Source organism: Carassius gibelio, chromosome B2, assembly GCF_023724105.1.
Source record: "Carassius gibelio isolate Cgi1373 ecotype wild population from Czech Republic chromosome B2, carGib1.2-hapl.c, whole genome shotgun sequence".
Classification (NCBI taxonomy): Eukaryota; Metazoa; Chordata; class Actinopteri; order Cypriniformes; family Cyprinidae; genus Carassius; species Carassius gibelio.
In genome coordinates, this window is record NC_068397.1 from 22,979,102 (window position 1) to 22,996,026 (window position 16,925).

Consider the following 16,925-nt stretch of genomic DNA (forward strand, 5'->3'; position numbering starts at 1 on the left):
AAGCGCCGCTTTGTTTGTGAATCTAGACCTAACGTTACTTCCGGAGAACGAGCCTCTTGCCGGAAAAAGAAAGAGAGAAAAAAAGAAAAGAGAAAGAAAAAACAGAAGTCCCAACGAAGCAGATCAGCCAAAACATAAACACTGCAGTCACGACCAAAAACGTGACCTAAAACTGCGGGGTTTTTTGGATCGCCAATGCGTGAGTGTGTTGAGGACAAATCTTACTAATGTGTCGAGCTTTTGTTTGCGCTTGACTCGAAGGTGAAGGAAGGGAAATCTGCGCAGAGGATTAACAAGTGCGGAGACTTTAGGCCTACAGTAGAGGTAACACCACCGCTAGTTAGCTCTCCATTTTCTCGCAACGACCAATGTTTACATGTTGTCAGCTCGAGTCAGCACTCGTAACATATCCGTAACTGACGTGTTGAGCTTGTGTTTTTCCTGCACGACACGTTACACCGTATTTCCTAGTCGGGACGTTTTTGTAATCTTAAGAATATATCTCTCTTTGTTCAAACTGCAGAACTTACTTGCCTGCTGCCAACATCCGTGTGCGCTTGCAAAACTGGCCAGCAGCTTTTCTATTTTTGACCAGGGTAATGCCTCAAAAGCAATTGCTAAACTTATCACATTAGCTAGTCGCTGACAGTTTACTGCGCACTATTAAGTTATGTGGCATTAACATTAATGCACAAAGATTTATAAGCTGCAATCTAAGGGTCGTCTGCAGTTGGACTCAAGTGTTACTGTACCAGGTAATGTCATGGGTATTGCGATTAGAGACATGTGTTTACTAACTATTTATTATAGAAGCAGGATTATTTTGCCATCTTTAGCTGATGTCCGGGATCCTGTCAGTCACTATCTGGGGCCAGCACCTGTCAAAATGGCAGTAATGTTTTTTTCCAGTAGTGAGCATTTTGATCAGACATCTAGTAATCATTTGCTATATGAAATACCATCGTTAAGCGATCTGTCAAGCTTTCTTTAACAGTACCCTCAAATCAAATTTTTTTTTTTGTATTGAAAATAATGTTATCTAGTGAATATCCAGTGTGTGGTTTAATGGAAACAAGCCATTTTCTCTTTTATTTTTATAGGGTCTCTTCCATCAGAAGAGACGGTCAGACAGAATGTGCGATACAGATGGTAAATCCAGTGTCCCAAATGGTAAGTAAATCACGAAGTAAGCAAAAGTTGAAAATAGTGTGATACAAATGCAAAATACAACATTTATGTACATGTATGGGGCTTGATTTACCAGGTGGTTCTGATGATCCAGAACCTGGAGAAGGAAGAGACGAGGCAGATACATCTTCAGCGCCAGAGGCCCAGACCAGTCCTGATTCAGGTATAGAAACAAATAACTCCTAACTGTCATATACAGTGCTGTTCATAAGTTTGTGGTCCGTAAGATTTGTTTCATGCTTTTGAAAGACATCTCTTGTGCTCACTAAGAATGCAATTTATTTGACCAGTAATGTAGTAAAATATTGTTATTTAAAATAATCTATTTTATTTTTTGAATTTTATAAGTTTAATTTATTAATGTGATGGCAAACCTAGTGTCACACAATCTTTTAGAATTCATCTAATATGCTTATCTGGTGCTTAAAGAAATGTTATTTTTATTATCAATGTTGAAAACAGTTGTGCTGCATAATAGTTTTGTGGAAACCAGCAGCATTTGTTTGAAATCGAATACTTTTGTAATGTTTAAAGTGTCTTTACTGTCACTTTTGAACATTTTAATGCATCCAACATACCTTAAAATCATGAACTGTTATGGAATCTTAGATAATGTTGGAGTGACCTTGACAGCAGGATGTGTAAATAAGCAGTGCTCCACTAATTGTTCAAATTTTCTCTTGACAGCAAATTTGAGTTCAGTCCCAGAGGGAAGTGAGGATAGTCAGGACAGAGCGTTGGCAAACTCTGAGCAGAAGCAGGGCCCAGGAGAAGAGGAGGACACCGACAGCATGGATGGCAGTGGTCTGTACTCTCTCACTGAAGAAGGAGAAAGAGAGAGTGAGGGAGGATGGCAGAGAGAGAGGGGAAAAGATGAAAGTAAGAGATCCGCCAGGAAGAGGAATCGACCCAGTGGTGGTGGAGCCACTCGCCACTCTTCCAGTTCAGATGATGATGATGAAGACGACGAGGAGGAAGAGGATGCTGAGGAAGAAGATGAGCAAGCCATGGAAGCGTGGCTGGGAGCAGACCTGCAGGATTTGAGTCGCCCTTCGTGGCGCGCGGTCCCGTCACTGCGTGCCCGAGAGATCGGCCATGATTCGCATCGGTTTGTGAGGAGGGTGTGTGGGGCGCGAGGTCTAGTGCAGAGGCTGGAACTGCAGGGCCGTCTGGAGAGACACACGGGCTGCGTGAACACCCTCCACTTTAACCCCTCTGGGACCCGCCTGGCTTCCGGTAGCGATGACCTCCGTGTGGTAATCTGGGACTGGGCTAGCAGAAAGGCAGAGCTGGAGTTTGACAGTGGACATAAGAGCAATGTCTTCCAGGTGAAGAAGTACAGTTCAGCTGACTGCAGTTATCTGGAGCTCTGAAATCTTTGCATTTTGATTCAGAATTGGCACATTGCTAATGCGCTTCTAATTTAAAGTCACTGATGGCAAACATTATCTTGTTAGAAAATAATGCAACATTTTTCAAAAACCTGTCCTTTAACCTCTACTTTAACACTGCTGTTCAAAGGTTTGGGGTTTGTAAATTTTTAATGTTTTGAAAGACGTCCCAAGGCTGCATTTATTGGATAATATTTGGAAATATAATTTCAAACAAGAACTGTTTTCTTGATTTGGTTAAGAAACTGTTCTTATTATTAATGTTTAAAAAAACGTGTGCTGCCTTATATTTTTGTGGAAACAGTATTTCTTTCAGAATTTCTTTTTTATTAGAAACTTTAAAATAACAGTATTTATTTAAATGTTCTTTTTTTTTTGTAACAAAGTCTCCACTGTCACTTTTGATCAATTTAATGCATCCTAGCCGAAAAAATTAATTTCCATATATATTTTATTGATTTTTGAGAGGTGTTAAATCTTAGTTTCAGATGTCCAGAAGAAGATTTTAAAATGTTTATTATTTATTATTCTGTCCCCAGGCAAAGTTCCTCCCAAACAGTGGTGACTCCACTTTGGCCATGTGTGCCCGAGATGGACAGATCAGAGTGGCTGAGCTTTCTGCCACACAGCGTTGCAAGAACACCAAAAGAGTGGCTCAGCACAAAGGTGCAGCTCATAAGGTATGATCAACCATACAAGTTTAGTTTAATTGTATATTTAGAAGAGATAATTTATGACTGACCGATTATTGAAAAATAATGATAACTACATGGTGTTTCAAGTTATTTGGCATGTATATTAATTGTTCTCTACTAGCTTGTTCTGTGGTTACCTCAAACCAAACAGGTTTGAAATCTGTCACTAGTTGGAGCTTTACAGTCACATACATTCATTAATCAACAGCTTGGAAAATCTGTCACCCAATCAGAATCAAGCATTCAATCATGTCGCGGTGAAAAGACAAAGAACATTTTTTGATATATTATATCACAACTGATATGTTTTATTGGTTTATTACAAGATATAAAAAGAGTCACATGGGAATGCTTGTGATTGAATACTTTTTACTCTCTCTCAGCTTGCACTGGAGCCAGACTCTCCCTGCTCTTTCCTCTCCGCTGGTGAAGATGCAGTAGTGTTCGGCATTGACCTGCGCTTAGACAGACCTGCCAAGTGAGTGCACATGTCACAAACAGCCCTAAGAATGCCGAAGGGAAAGAAAAGAAGCACTTCTGCAGATTGGCACGAGTGAGCTGGGGCAGGATTAGATATCCTACAAAGAATTATGTCAGCAGCTAGATGAGTCAGTGGAAGCTTTTGTCACAGGTTATTATATGGCTTAGGGCTGCACAATTATGACAAAAATCATAATTGTCGATTATTCCCCTGAAATTGTAATTGCGATTATTAATTAAGATTATCATAATTTACATTGATGTTTATTCCATTGTTTGATGCGACTGCATGCCGTATTTTTATATGAAAATACACAAGCTGAAAACACTCTAACGTAAAAACATTTAGTGCTTTTCTATAGTATTAATCCTCAAATGTCAAACAGAAATCAGATTGGTTTCTTCTTTAAATGATAAAAAAGTAAAAATATTAATGATATTGTAGTGTTATACTAAAACTAATATTAAAGCAATGGAAAAACCTTTAAGATAACATGTAGAGAAGCATCTTACACACACACCACACCTAAGTGGATTAATTGCTGCTTTGAACGATTACGTAATTGTGGTACTCATAATTGTAATGGCAATTAGAAATTCGATTCATTGTGCAGTCCTAATATGGCTTGCCTAAAAAAGTGGACCAAAAAAAGCAATGAGCGCTTGTATTCAGGAAAGATTTATTATATATAATGTTACAAAAAAATTCAGTTTCAAATAAATGCTGTTCTTTCTATCCAGAAAAAATATCCTAGCCCTTAATAATATCTATCTTTAAAAATATTAAGCACCACAACTGTTTCCAACAGTAATATTTAATAAGAAATGTATCTTGAGCACCAAGTCTGTTTGGAAGGATGATGTGACACTGAAGACTGGAGACTGAATATTCAGCTTTGCCATCACAGAATGAAATTGCATTTTTAAAATATATTCATATAGACAATTTATTTCATAATATTACTGTATTTGTGATCAAATGAATGTAGCCTTTGTTAGAATTCTGTTTTATTAATGGTTTAGAGCAATAGACCCACTTTGAGGCTTACTCTTAAAAATATCTTTTGTGATCTCTTTTTACACTTGCTATAAAAACAGCTCATACTTAGCTCCTAGAAATCCTACAATCAGCCCTGATTGTTATTTTTGTATTGTTTTTTTTAGACATACTTTTATCCTGCAGCCTAAAAATGAATGTGTTTGATATTCTAGCTTGCAATCCTGTTTCCCTCTTCTCATATTTTCTTTTCTATGCTACAAAAATAAAAACAGTAGAAGAACATCTGCTGTAGAAAGAAACAGACAATGGTTTGTTTCCTTAGATAAATAATAATGTTTTAACAATCAGATTCTTCCTCATTTGATCCCAAAAACATTACTGGCATCTCTTTACAGTCAAACTTATAAAAATGTTATTTAATTCATCTAGGTAAGATTGCTGTTAGAGTAGATAGTACATAGCAGGGCTGCACAATTAATCAAATTTCTTATCTCAATTACAATTATGGTTGCCGCTATTACGTAATCTTTCAAAGCGGCAATTAATCATTCAAAGTCTGTAAGTCTATATAATTTAAAGAAACTAATCCAGATTGTTTATTTTCATATAAAAATATAGCATGCAGTTGCATCAAAAAATGGTATAAGCATCATTCAGTGTAAATTCTGATAATCGTAATTAATAATTACAGTTTCAAGGGAATAATCAGCAATTATGATTTTTGTCATAATTGTGCAGCCGTAGTACATAGTGTGATTAATTGGATACATTTCATACTTTTGTTGTATGTGAAGCATATCATGTTAACCAATCTTTTTCTTTATCTCTCAGCAAACTGGTAGTGGTGAAGGAAGGTGAAAAGAAGGTGGGGCTGTACACCATTTTCGTGAATCCAGCCAACACACACCACTTTGCTGTGGGTGGTAGAGACCAGTATGTCAGGTGAGAAAAAGATCATCGCTGAAATGTCACCTCCTTTACACAGAAAGCCATGCTGTTGTCTTTATCACAAGCTGCTTCTGATACAGCTGTCAGACTTTATACTTGTTACAGTTGTTTCTCCAAAGCGACTATTGCCCTGCATCATTCACTGTTTCTCTCTCTTCCTCTCCTTATATGACAGGATCTATGACCAGAGAAAAATAAATGAACATGATAATAATGGTGTGCTGAAGAAGTTTTGTCCCTCTCACTTGGTGTCCAGCGAGTCCAAAACAAATATCACCTGTTTAGTGTACAGCCATGACGGCACAGGTAATATGTACATTTAAAACTCTCAGAACGTTATTCTTGTATGGTTGCATGCTTTACATGGTTTGTTGTGGCAATATTCAAAGTGTGTCATTGTTGAACTGTTTTTCAGAACTGCTGGCAAGTTACAATGATGAGGACATTTACCTTTTTGACTCCAGCCACAGTGATGGAGCAGATTACCGCAGGAGATACAAGGGTCACCGCAACAATGCTACAGGTACATTATATTTGATTTCTTTGCAGTATAGTGCTTGCATCACAATTTGCATGCTTGTTATAAACAATTTAAAATCCAGTTCTAAATCCTTGCCCCATTTTTTCTTATTCCATCTGCTGTTGTCAGTGAAGGGAGTTAACTTTTACGGTCCCTGTAGTGAGTTTGTTGTCAGTGGCAGTGACTGTGGACACATCTACCTGTGGGATAAGAACTCTGCTCGTGTGGTTCAGTTTATGGAGGGAGACCGGGGAGGAGTGGTAAGACACTATCACATCACTAAATTTGATCATTGAACTTCCAGTTTTAAAAAATCTTATGTAAATAATACTCCTTTTCTTTGTTAAGGTGAACTGCCTGGAGCCACATCCTCATCTTCCAGGTTTAGCAACCAGTGGATTGGACCATGATGTGAAGTTATGGGCGCCAACTGCTGAGAATCCCACTACACTAAAGGGACTTAAAGAGGTATACTTTATACATATACCGTATTTTCCGGACTATAATTCGCACTTAACTTAAGTACTTAACTCATAGTTTGGCTGGTCCTGCGACTTATAGTCAGGTGCGACTTATTTATCAAAATTAATTTGACATGAACCAAGAGAAATGAACCAATAGAAAACATTACCGTCTCCAGCCACGAGATGGCGCTCTATGCTGCTCAGTTCTCCTGTAGTCTACAGTGAAGACATACAGCGCCCTCTCGTGGCTAGAGACGGTAATGTTTTCTCTTGGTTCTAAATAAATGCGACTTATAGTCCAGTGCAACTTATATATGTTTTTTTCCTCATCATGACGTATTTTTGGACTGATGCGACTTATACTCAGTTGCGACTTATAGTCCGAAAAATACGGTAGTACATATTGTGCCTATTATCTATATATATGTATAAAAAAGTATACTTTTTATTCAGTAAGGATGCATTAAATTTATTGAAAGAAGCATTAAATACTTTTACGTTTACAAAATATTTCAAATAAATGCTGTTCTTTTATTGAAAGCATCCCTGAAAAAGTATCATGGTTTTCTCAAAAATATTGATAACAAAAAGGTATCCGAGGATCATATATCCATATTAGATTTCTGACAGATCATGTGACACAGAAAATTCAGCTCTGCCATCACATATAAATAAATTATAGTATATAGTATTTTCACTGCATTTTTGGTTAAGAAATTGTGAAATGGTTTAGAAGAAATATATTTTGAAAAAAATTGTATCCAAACTTTGAGTGCAAACTTAAACAGATGAATAAATATTTTTGGTAAAGGCAATAAAACAAATGTTTTATATTTTATCATGGCTATTCAGGTAATGAAGAAGAACAAGCGAGAACGGGATGAAGACAGCGTTCGTCATGGAGACCAGTATGACACACAGCTCCTCTGGTTCCTAATGAGACACATGAGAAACCGAAGACCTCAGCGGGTGAGAACTTGCATTCCAGGATAATTCATAATTAATTTTATTACCAATATGTAGTCCAGTTCATTTCTATGTATTGAAGATGCATTACTTTCTACTTTGTGCAAAGCAACATGCTGCTATCTAAAACTGAAATCACTCAAATGGTAGCGTTTTTGTTCCCTCCTACACTTAGCCTTCTATTGATGCGTTTTCAAACTAAAAATAGAATATCCTCGCAATGCTTCTTCAAACTATTGGTTTAACTCAAAATAAGAACATAACCTCATCCTACATGAGCTGATCTCTTCATAGCCATTTTAAAAAAAAAACTATACACTGATAGCTTCTCAATGTTTTGCCCCTTGTAGGCCCGGCGAGGGGAGGGAGGAGAGGGCGACACAGACGAATCCTGGAGCTCGCCAGATTCCTCTGATGAAGAAGAAGGAGGGCCAGACCATGTGCAGTGCATGTCCTCCTGAGCCACACACCCACCCACACACACACACACAACATATATTTAAGCACATACATACTAGTAACCCACTGGTACACAAATAGACACTGAAAGGCCAGCAACAAACACACACACACAGCTTTATATATACATATACACAGTGTGAGGGAGAGGGAAATGACAGAAATCTGGCTTTATGCTCCACACACACACAAATGACATCACTAGTGGAAGAACTGATAATGAGATTCATATTTTTGATATATTTGCAACCACATATGCAGTTAACAACTCCGATTTTACAAGAACAAGAACATGGACACAGGCACATTTCATTCCCAGTTTTACAGCATATCAAAAAGAAGAATACAGCTGGTGATCGAGATATATCACCTCTACTCTTTTTCTGCCTTAGTTTATCAACAACCACAAATTTTCGAAGCAGTAGTCATGAGGCCAGAAGAGGATTTTTTTCATCTGTGCTGTAGTATCCAGTCCCATTGGAAGCTTTTCTTTCACAGCGATGTGTTCGCAGCATGACAGGACATTACGGACACTCAAAGCCGGCCCTTATGCTCATTACTGAGAGAATGAGTGTTACTAGTTCTAAAAACCAGCACCATCATTTACTGGCCTCATCAGTTTTCTCCAGTGATCTGAACTGCTTATGTCTCCACGTAAGACTGAGCTGACGTTTGTTATTTTTGGACTGCAATCTTTGTTCTTCACAGTGATAGACTGTCATGGACCGTCTGTCTGTCCGATCCTGTCTTGTGTTTGATCTCTTCTCCTATGTGTGTGTGTGTGTGTGTTTGCTGAAGCCAGGTACAGCAAATTTTCTTGAGGTCAATCGTGCCCTCATAGATCTGACTGTAGACACAGAAGATGAACCAGAGCTGCTTAATCTGGTTCCAGAGCTGGCTGTTTTGCTCCATTCTCTCCCTCCAATGCTACTGATTGCACTTTAATCAGGGATCTGCTTTGAGTTTTGAATCTCTAAGACGAGTGTGTGCTTAGGAGGCATGCAATACTTGGATTAAATGTGTTAATTTTGCTAATTTAGTCATTTTTTTGCCCTGCAATTCCCCAAACTTACTGTGGACTTTTAAATTGAATACAGATTTGACACCAGCTCTTTTGTTTTTGTATTTGCACTTGGGTGGAGAAATTCCTAATGGTTAAAAATGTAGCTCTCTACGGACTGTCGTCGTCTTCTCCACCCTTTCCAGTAAAAATTGAGAGCAAAGATGATGATGGTGCTCAGAGCCAGTGATTTGTTGAATACGTATTTCTTCCAGTGTCTTTTGCTTAAATACTCATCCTCGAGATCTTTGCCCAATTATATGGCGAGGATCAAATGTAGCAGGATGTCCCGTGTTTGCCAGAGAAAGGCTAAGCCCTCACAATCCATTTTTCATAAAAATGGTATCTGTTCTTTGGCAGTATTTGGATTTAGCTGGTTAAGAGCAAACATGGATGGACTGTGACCTGTTGAGACATGCATGTGGAAAGGAATTAATCATTTCGGAAGGATGGGTCAATGGCAGGGGAGGGGATCGCATTTGTGGGGTACACTGGGTGGGTAAGGAGCTTGAATTACTTTGCCCCTTTTTTCCTTCTTTTGTGAGGGGGATAAAGTATAAACTTTTCTCTTTTTGTATGAGAAGAATAACTTATGACTATATGTATATAAAAATATATAAAGATATATATATATATATATATATATAACCTGTAAAAATCATCTTCAACCCTTACTCTTTTAAAGGGTGTCTAAATTGAATTGGTATTTGATGCAGAGGTTTATATTGTATAAGACAAAATACTTTTAAATGAATGGAAACATTGGATATATTTTTTCTTTCTTTTTGGATTACAACCCTAGTTATCACTGAAATTAAAAGCATTCGTCTCTGTTGATGTTCATTTTCTCATTCTAACTTGTCTGCTCCAAATGTCCTAACACTGGCATGTATTTTTTTCCCTTTTTTGTTTATCTGAGTTATCCCACGCTGCCTAGTATTATGTTCTTTCAGTTCAGTTCAGACAGCATGTACGAATTGTGCAGTAAAACAAAAGAGAGAAAAATCTGGTCCATTGTTTCTGATCACGTGCCTTATTGTTTCAAGTGCCTTTATTTACTGTAAATACTGGAAAAATTTATTTTCAATGTAACCAACGTAAGGCCGTCATGCATTATGTAATCAGATTATGTATTAATTAGTGCCATTTAATTAGTTATACTTGTATTCTCTTTCACAATTTGTGCATCCTGTCGTTAGGCAGAAAATAAATTACAAATAATTTGTTTTTATAAATTTAATTTCTACAAACAATCCAAAATTGCATGTCATTTAAATGAAATTTAATTACTTCGTAACCATGAAACTTTCAAAATAATCGAAAAAAAAAAAAAAAAATTATAATAAGATCGCATCAACTTTAACATCAGTAAATGCATTAGCTACACAATCATCTTATGTAAAAATATGTTTTATAGTTAATAAAATACAAAATGTTCATTGTTCATTAATGGTAGATTAGTTTCTAATGTTAAGAGAATTTTTTTTATTTATTTAAAGGATATTTAAATCAACATTTATTGACTAATAAATGGTGTAGAAGTGTGAATTGCTTACAGGTATGCTAACTAATGTAGCTGACTTGCTTTTAAATTGTGAATACTATTATACGGTGCCCGAGTATGGTGCCCATGAGAAAACATGGTCGGTTCACTCAGTGGTGTCGAGGCCATGACATAACTTGTGGAAAAGTGATAATATGCGGTGGCCACAAGATCATTTTGTTGATGTAACGACATCCTTTTGTAGTGGCCTCGAGATGCTATGTTGAGGGAAAGACATCCGTTTCTTGTGGCCACGACTTATGTTGAGAAAAGACATGTTTTTCTCGTGGCCACAAGTTCAATGTGTAAACAAACCTGCATGACCATAGCAACCCTGGGTTATCAGAGATGTATTTATTAATATTTTATTTTGAAGTAGGAAATTGTTATATTATTTATCATAGAAAATATTTCATTATTATAATAACCATATGTCTTGGCTACGGGACTTTATTACATGTGATAGTCAGCATTCCAATGAAGTTTATCATGAATAAATAATAATTTGAATATAATAAATAATTATGTTATAATAATGAATGAATAAATAGATTCATTTGTGAATGAAAACACAGCAGCTCCTTTATCATCACACATGGGCATAAATACAATCATGAAGTCAAAACCTTATTGGCATAATTGTCAGATAAATGAGCGTGTTGTGTTTTCATTTACAATGAAAATTAGGACGTTAAGTAAAGAGATCAGAATGAAGGAGAAACAATTTATATAAACTAATATAAAATATAACCAATAATAATAGTCTAATAATAATATACAAATATTATGGGGAAAAGACAATCAGTTAATGGACTTACAAGACTGTAGGATGGTTAAAAATGTTTTCTTGTAGGCTTATTTTATATTATGCTCTTTATGTAACATTTATTCATGATAAACTTAATTTGAATGCTGACTATCGCATGTAATTAAGTCCGGTAGCCAAGGAATATGGTTAATATAATTATTTAATAATGAAATATTTTCTATAATATAATAATTTCGTAATTCATACTAAAATATGAATTAACACATCTCTGATAATCCCGTGTTGCTATGGTCACTGAGGTTCGTTTACGCATTAAACCCATGGCCAAGAGAAAAACATGTTCGTGTCGTGGCCACAAGAAATGAATGTGTTCCCGCCTCAACATAACATCCCGAGGCCACTTCATAGGAATGTTGTTACCTCGACAATATGATCTCGTGGCCACGACAAAACTAAGTGAACCGACCATGTCTTCTCACAGGCACCGTAGTAATGCACGTCCCAGTGACATAATCATTGAGTAACCCCAGAGTGCAGTCTGGACGATGGGGCGGGGCGACACTTCGAGGCGGAGCGACACGTGTCGCCCCGCCCATATTTGTTTTCCCCGCCTTTGACATTTTCCTCCGAGCCAGCAGGGGGCAGTTTGCGTTGAAACAAACAGAACGGTGGCAACTACAGCAGCAGAGTAATAACGCTATTCCGTTGATTGCTTGAGGTGAGTAAAAGTGGTTGTGTAAATATCTTATAATATGAAATGCGATGTTCGATCATTTATTTATCCATGGTACGTTCAATTTGAATAATTATTGTTAATAATTGTTATAAATTGCTCATTTTATTGTTCTTTGTGGATTGTAACAGTACACTCTGTACATGGCTTTAGTTCATAGGTTCGATTTTACAGAGGTATGGCATCACATTTGTCAAGTTATTTGAACAGACATGCATGATTTTTGTGTGTATATTATTATTATTATTATTTTTCAGGATGACATGATCAGGAGGTGGTGGTGTTCTGTTCTCCTGGACAGCTTTACTCCGCAAATGTATGTAGCTGTTTGAATGTTGCTACATGAAACATTACTCTGTACTATATCTAGCAATATACCTACCTCTTGACATTTGTTCTTTTAGAGCTCAACCACTGAGGGGAGGAACTTCACCATTCACCATGTCTTCAGGTAGAGTCCAGCAAAGCAGGTTATTTGTGCACATACATTCATTAAGAGCTAATAATTACATGTGTGTGTACATGCAGAGGTATTTTAGTTATTACAGCTACATAGTTGTTCAGATGTGAAATTGGTATTATGTACAAGTACTATATTGGTCAATACTGTGGATTATTTAATATATAACTATCAGTTAACATCAGCATCAAAGACATTTAAAAACATTTCAGCTTAATTCATTTTCAGACAGCAGCAAGTTTTTTAAATAACTTCTGTTTGCGATCTAATGTGGATTTTGTTCACCATATAAGATAGAAATATTTATATTCAATGTAAAAGATCTTCATGTGGATAATGCATACAAATATATACAAATATCTCACTGGATTATTACAATTAATGGCAAAATGAATGTGTGGAAATGTAAACTAATATATCCTACTGACACACAACAGCAAAATATATAAATAATTGTCTTAAAACAGTTTTTTTTCAATGTGAAAATACTAACACTAATACTTCTGCACAGTACTGTATATATTAACATTTTATTAGTGTTATTATAAAAGAATGAGTATGCAGTTGTGACAACAATCTATAGAGTTTTTAATGAGAGTTTGTTTAAAGCAAGGTTGTCTGTATTCAGTGTTTATATAATGTTTAATAACTTTTATATACATATATAAATAAACCTATGTATGTTTTTGATTCAACAGCTTCCACTGGAAATCCTCAGGGAAGTTATTTTGTCGGCGGGTGACTCTGCATATTTGACACTTTCTCTGGTTTGCAGATGGTTTAGGGTTGTGCTCCGAAGTTTTTCGGAAAGCGGCACAGTTTGCCTGGCTAGAGAGTAAGATTTCCCCGTTTAATGCTCATTCTCCAATTGAATTTTGTAGTAGAAGGCTGTTAAAGTTTTTTTGTATTATTATTATTATCTTTCATGTATTTTGTCTTTACACTATAAGTTGTGGCCAACTGGAAGAATTGTCCTCCTGTCTCCTGACCGGAACGAGTTCAGACAGATGTACAGCATCAGGGAACGCTTGCAGTGCAGAGCCCTTTTCAAGTTTAACCCACCAGCGTACAGGGAAGAGACCGGCGTGGTGATCTTCTGGGCTTTTGTTTACACAAGATTTTGTTCCAAGGACTGTTTTTTTTTTTTTTTTTTTTTTTTTGCGGCATGAAACACATTTGTGTGTTAAGTTCATTGAAGGGAAATAGAGAATGAACTGAGATCAACTGGTTTTGATTATTAATTGATGTAATTTAAAGTTAAACTTTGCACTGTATAATGTTTTAATAAAAAAGCTATGGAAAACACGTGCATGACAACAGGTTTCAGTCATTTACATCAGTCTATCATTCTTTAAGGTTTCTCATATTTGATGATAACATGATTTGCTATGCATTGCTCATAATGGATTCTTAATTTAGTTGTGACAGGATTGTGAGGATTAATGAGGTTTTCAGTAGTGCAGTTCAGAAAACAAATAACAGAAAGTAACAAGTGTTTTTGGGCAAGTTCTTTAGAACCTGTATAGTTCCTTCCTTGCAAAAAGTAACCATGGATTTATTGTAGTAAAAATATTTGTTGGCACATTAATTACTGTGAGCTGTAATTATAAAAACACCATAGTTTTACTATATTTACTGTAGCAGAACCATAGTAAATTTTCGTAGGGGCCAAGGGAATGTTCAGAATATTATTGGTGACGTTCAGAGACTGGTGACAATTTGTTACACACACGACACACATACACACACACATATATATATATATATATATATATATATTAGTGCTGTCAATCGATTAAAAAAAATTAACTAATTAATCGCACATTTTTTTAAAATTAATCGCGATTAATCGCAATTAAAAGACTGAAACTTTTTGGATATGTAAATGTAAAATGTAAATAATTAATGTAAACTCAAGACAAAGAAACTATTTAAATTCAAAATATGATTGTTTATTGGAATTTTTGTTTAACTTGTAACACAGATTTTCTCATGTAAACAACATACCTGCAATAAACCATCAATATCCTCCAAATTAACTGTTGGCTTGAAAGCCATATTTATTACAGAAATAAAAACACAGGCATGTAAGTACCATTTGAATTTCAAAACAATCAATGCCAATAAAAAACAAAAATGATTTCTGTTATGTTGAATTCTAAGTGGACTGCAAAAAAATTCCAAAGTATAGTCATTGCCAGTGCTTTAAGTGGGCTGGTATGCACTCAGTACCGCCACTTCCAAATATAGCTCTTGAGCGTACCGCCACCTCTCCGTGCGCCCAGAACGTGCTTGTAGCGTACCGGTACGCTCATTTGGACATCTGTTTTAATAGAGGTTTTAATCTTTTACCTGCACTGCCGATTTTCAGAGCGCCCTTCACAATGCAAGCTTCCTAATTCATCCCACCCAGAGCAGAAACTACATTACCCATTCACCCTTAAGTTATACAAGTGAATAGCGCATGTGTCGCTTTTCCGACTGTTAAGTGTCAACAACTCAACGTGGCCGGAGAAGGTGTGTGAAACTCGTTGTGAGTTATACTAAAGCAAAATCTTGAGTATTTATTGTCTGATAAACATTAAAAACTGTCTGCGGAGGTTGAGTCGTCCTGCAGCCCCCGCTGGCTGTTCATTGGCTGCAGCATCTTTTTTCTAAGTTCTAAAAAAATCCCGTAGACGGCAAGGCACAAATTTAGATATTCATTTATCTAATTAATCTATAGCCTATGCACAAAGACAATATGATCGTTTTGTCCCCTTTTTGTTTTAAAGCTTGATGAAGAGAGAGAGCGCAAGTTGCTGCAGCTGCAAGTGATGCACGCGCACAGGAGTGATTGACAGTTCGCGGCACTGTGTACAAAAAATACTCCGCTACACAATTATTTCCTTATTTTCGTTTAAGCTTATTAACGTTAGCGTTACAGAAAGGTCTGATTTACGCACTGTTACAGTCATTGTTTTTTTTGTTTTGTTTTTTTTTAAGCAATGACATTTGAGTTCATGATTTTAATGTTGCTGTTTCTTGTGGCAGATTGAAGAGTAATCCGGCAGAGTTTTATACTGAAACTTTCCGTCTAAAAGTCCTTCCTTGGTCTTATCCATATTTCTTTGCACGTTTAACACACATAGGCCACAACTGGAAATAAAAAAACTGCAACCGCGTTAATTGCGTTATTTTTTTTTAACGCGTTAAATATTTCAAATTAATCGAATGCGTTAACGCGCTAATTTTGACAGCACTAATATATATATATATATATATATATATATATATATATACACACACACACACATATATATGTATGTATATATTATTTGAATATATAAATCAAGGTACTCCATGACTACGTAACCATACTTCGCATTATATTGCCGTGTCATTTTCAAACCAGCGAGTAATGCCGAGGTAGCGTCTACACTACAGCCATTGAGGGAGTAGACCATTTATTTTTATTCTGTTCGTCGTAATCCAAAACTCTTTGTATTTATACGGGATGTTGTGGAAATGCAACAATAAATGCAAAAACACAACATGTATATTCACTTTTTAATTTATATTAAAATTATGTTTATTCATCTTAGTGTCTACTTCCGCATTCCAATCCTGCTAATAGCGTCATAATTCTCTATACCAATAAGCTGTAAAATCGTCACTCATCTGTACACCAATAAGCTCATCTTAATCATAAACCAATAACCGCTGAGGTGGGCGGGGCGACACGTGTCGCTCCGCCCCAACGTGTCGCCCCGCCCCATCGTCCAGACTGCACTCTGGGATACTTGTAATCATTCAGCTTTACAAGAAATACTTTAAGAGACTTCAAAGTCAATTAAGTTATTTCAGTGACCAAGCCAAAACCTATATAAAAGCCAGTATAGGATATTCGGGTATTAGAGAGAAGAATGTTTAGAAAAACGGGGAGCCCAGTAAGCCCATCCTCCTCTGGCAACAAATTATTGTCCATACGATAGAAATATATATATAGTTATAATACCTTTGACAGTCATAGTAGGCTACATACCCAAAAATATAAAATAAAATAAAAAAAACGAAACATAAACAGTACCCATGATCACAAATTTGAATGTAATTGATCCACTTTGAGTATGTGTGACACGAAAGGTCGTGATTCTTTCAAAATACAAGCCTTTACTCACTTACCAGTTGGCACAACGGCGGCTTAAAATCACTCGTTAAAACATTAATACAACATTAATATTTTTTGCAAGAGCACAATATATGTCAA

General features: G+C 36.2%; 1 protein-coding gene across 2 annotated transcripts; it reads left to right on the forward strand.

Moving 5' to 3' along the window:
* The first annotated feature begins 12 nt into the window (after positions 1-12).
* On the forward strand, positions 13-10,180 carry LOC127951323 (DDB1- and CUL4-associated factor 8). 2 transcript variants are annotated; one of them, XM_052549165.1, is made up of 13 exons: positions 13-324; positions 1,101-1,170; positions 1,265-1,351; positions 1,876-2,516; positions 3,119-3,259; positions 3,658-3,752; positions 5,586-5,696; positions 5,878-6,008; positions 6,118-6,225; positions 6,352-6,482; positions 6,571-6,690; positions 7,539-7,655; positions 8,003-10,180. In XM_052549165.1, exons 2-13 carry the CDS (start codon positions 1,134-1,136, stop codon positions 8,111-8,113), a joined length of 1,830 nt encoding a protein of 609 aa, XP_052405125.1. In that variant the 5' UTR covers positions 13-324; positions 1,101-1,133; the 3' UTR covers positions 8,114-10,180. The 2 variants fall into 2 exon arrangements, with proteins under 2 accessions (XP_052405125.1, XP_052405126.1); XM_052549166.1 differs by lacking the exon at positions 13-324 and adding an exon at positions 538-755.
* Positions 10,181-16,925: the final 6,745 nt, after the last annotated feature.

What these genes read in the sequence shown, in the direction of transcription:
- LOC127951323 (XM_052549165.1), top strand. Translation starts at nt 1,134, where the DNA reads ATGTGCGATACAGATGGTAAATCCAGTGTCCCAAATG. An exon ending in CCAGACCAGTCCTGATTCAG is followed by an intron (nt 1,352 to 1,875) that starts GTATAGAAACAA and finishes TTCTCTTGACAG; the next exon opens with CAAATTTGAGTTCAGTCCCA. An exon ending in CGCTTAGACAGACCTGCCAA is followed by an intron (nt 3,753 to 5,585) that starts GTGAGTGCACAT and finishes TTTATCTCTCAG; the next exon opens with CAAACTGGTAGTGGTGAAGG.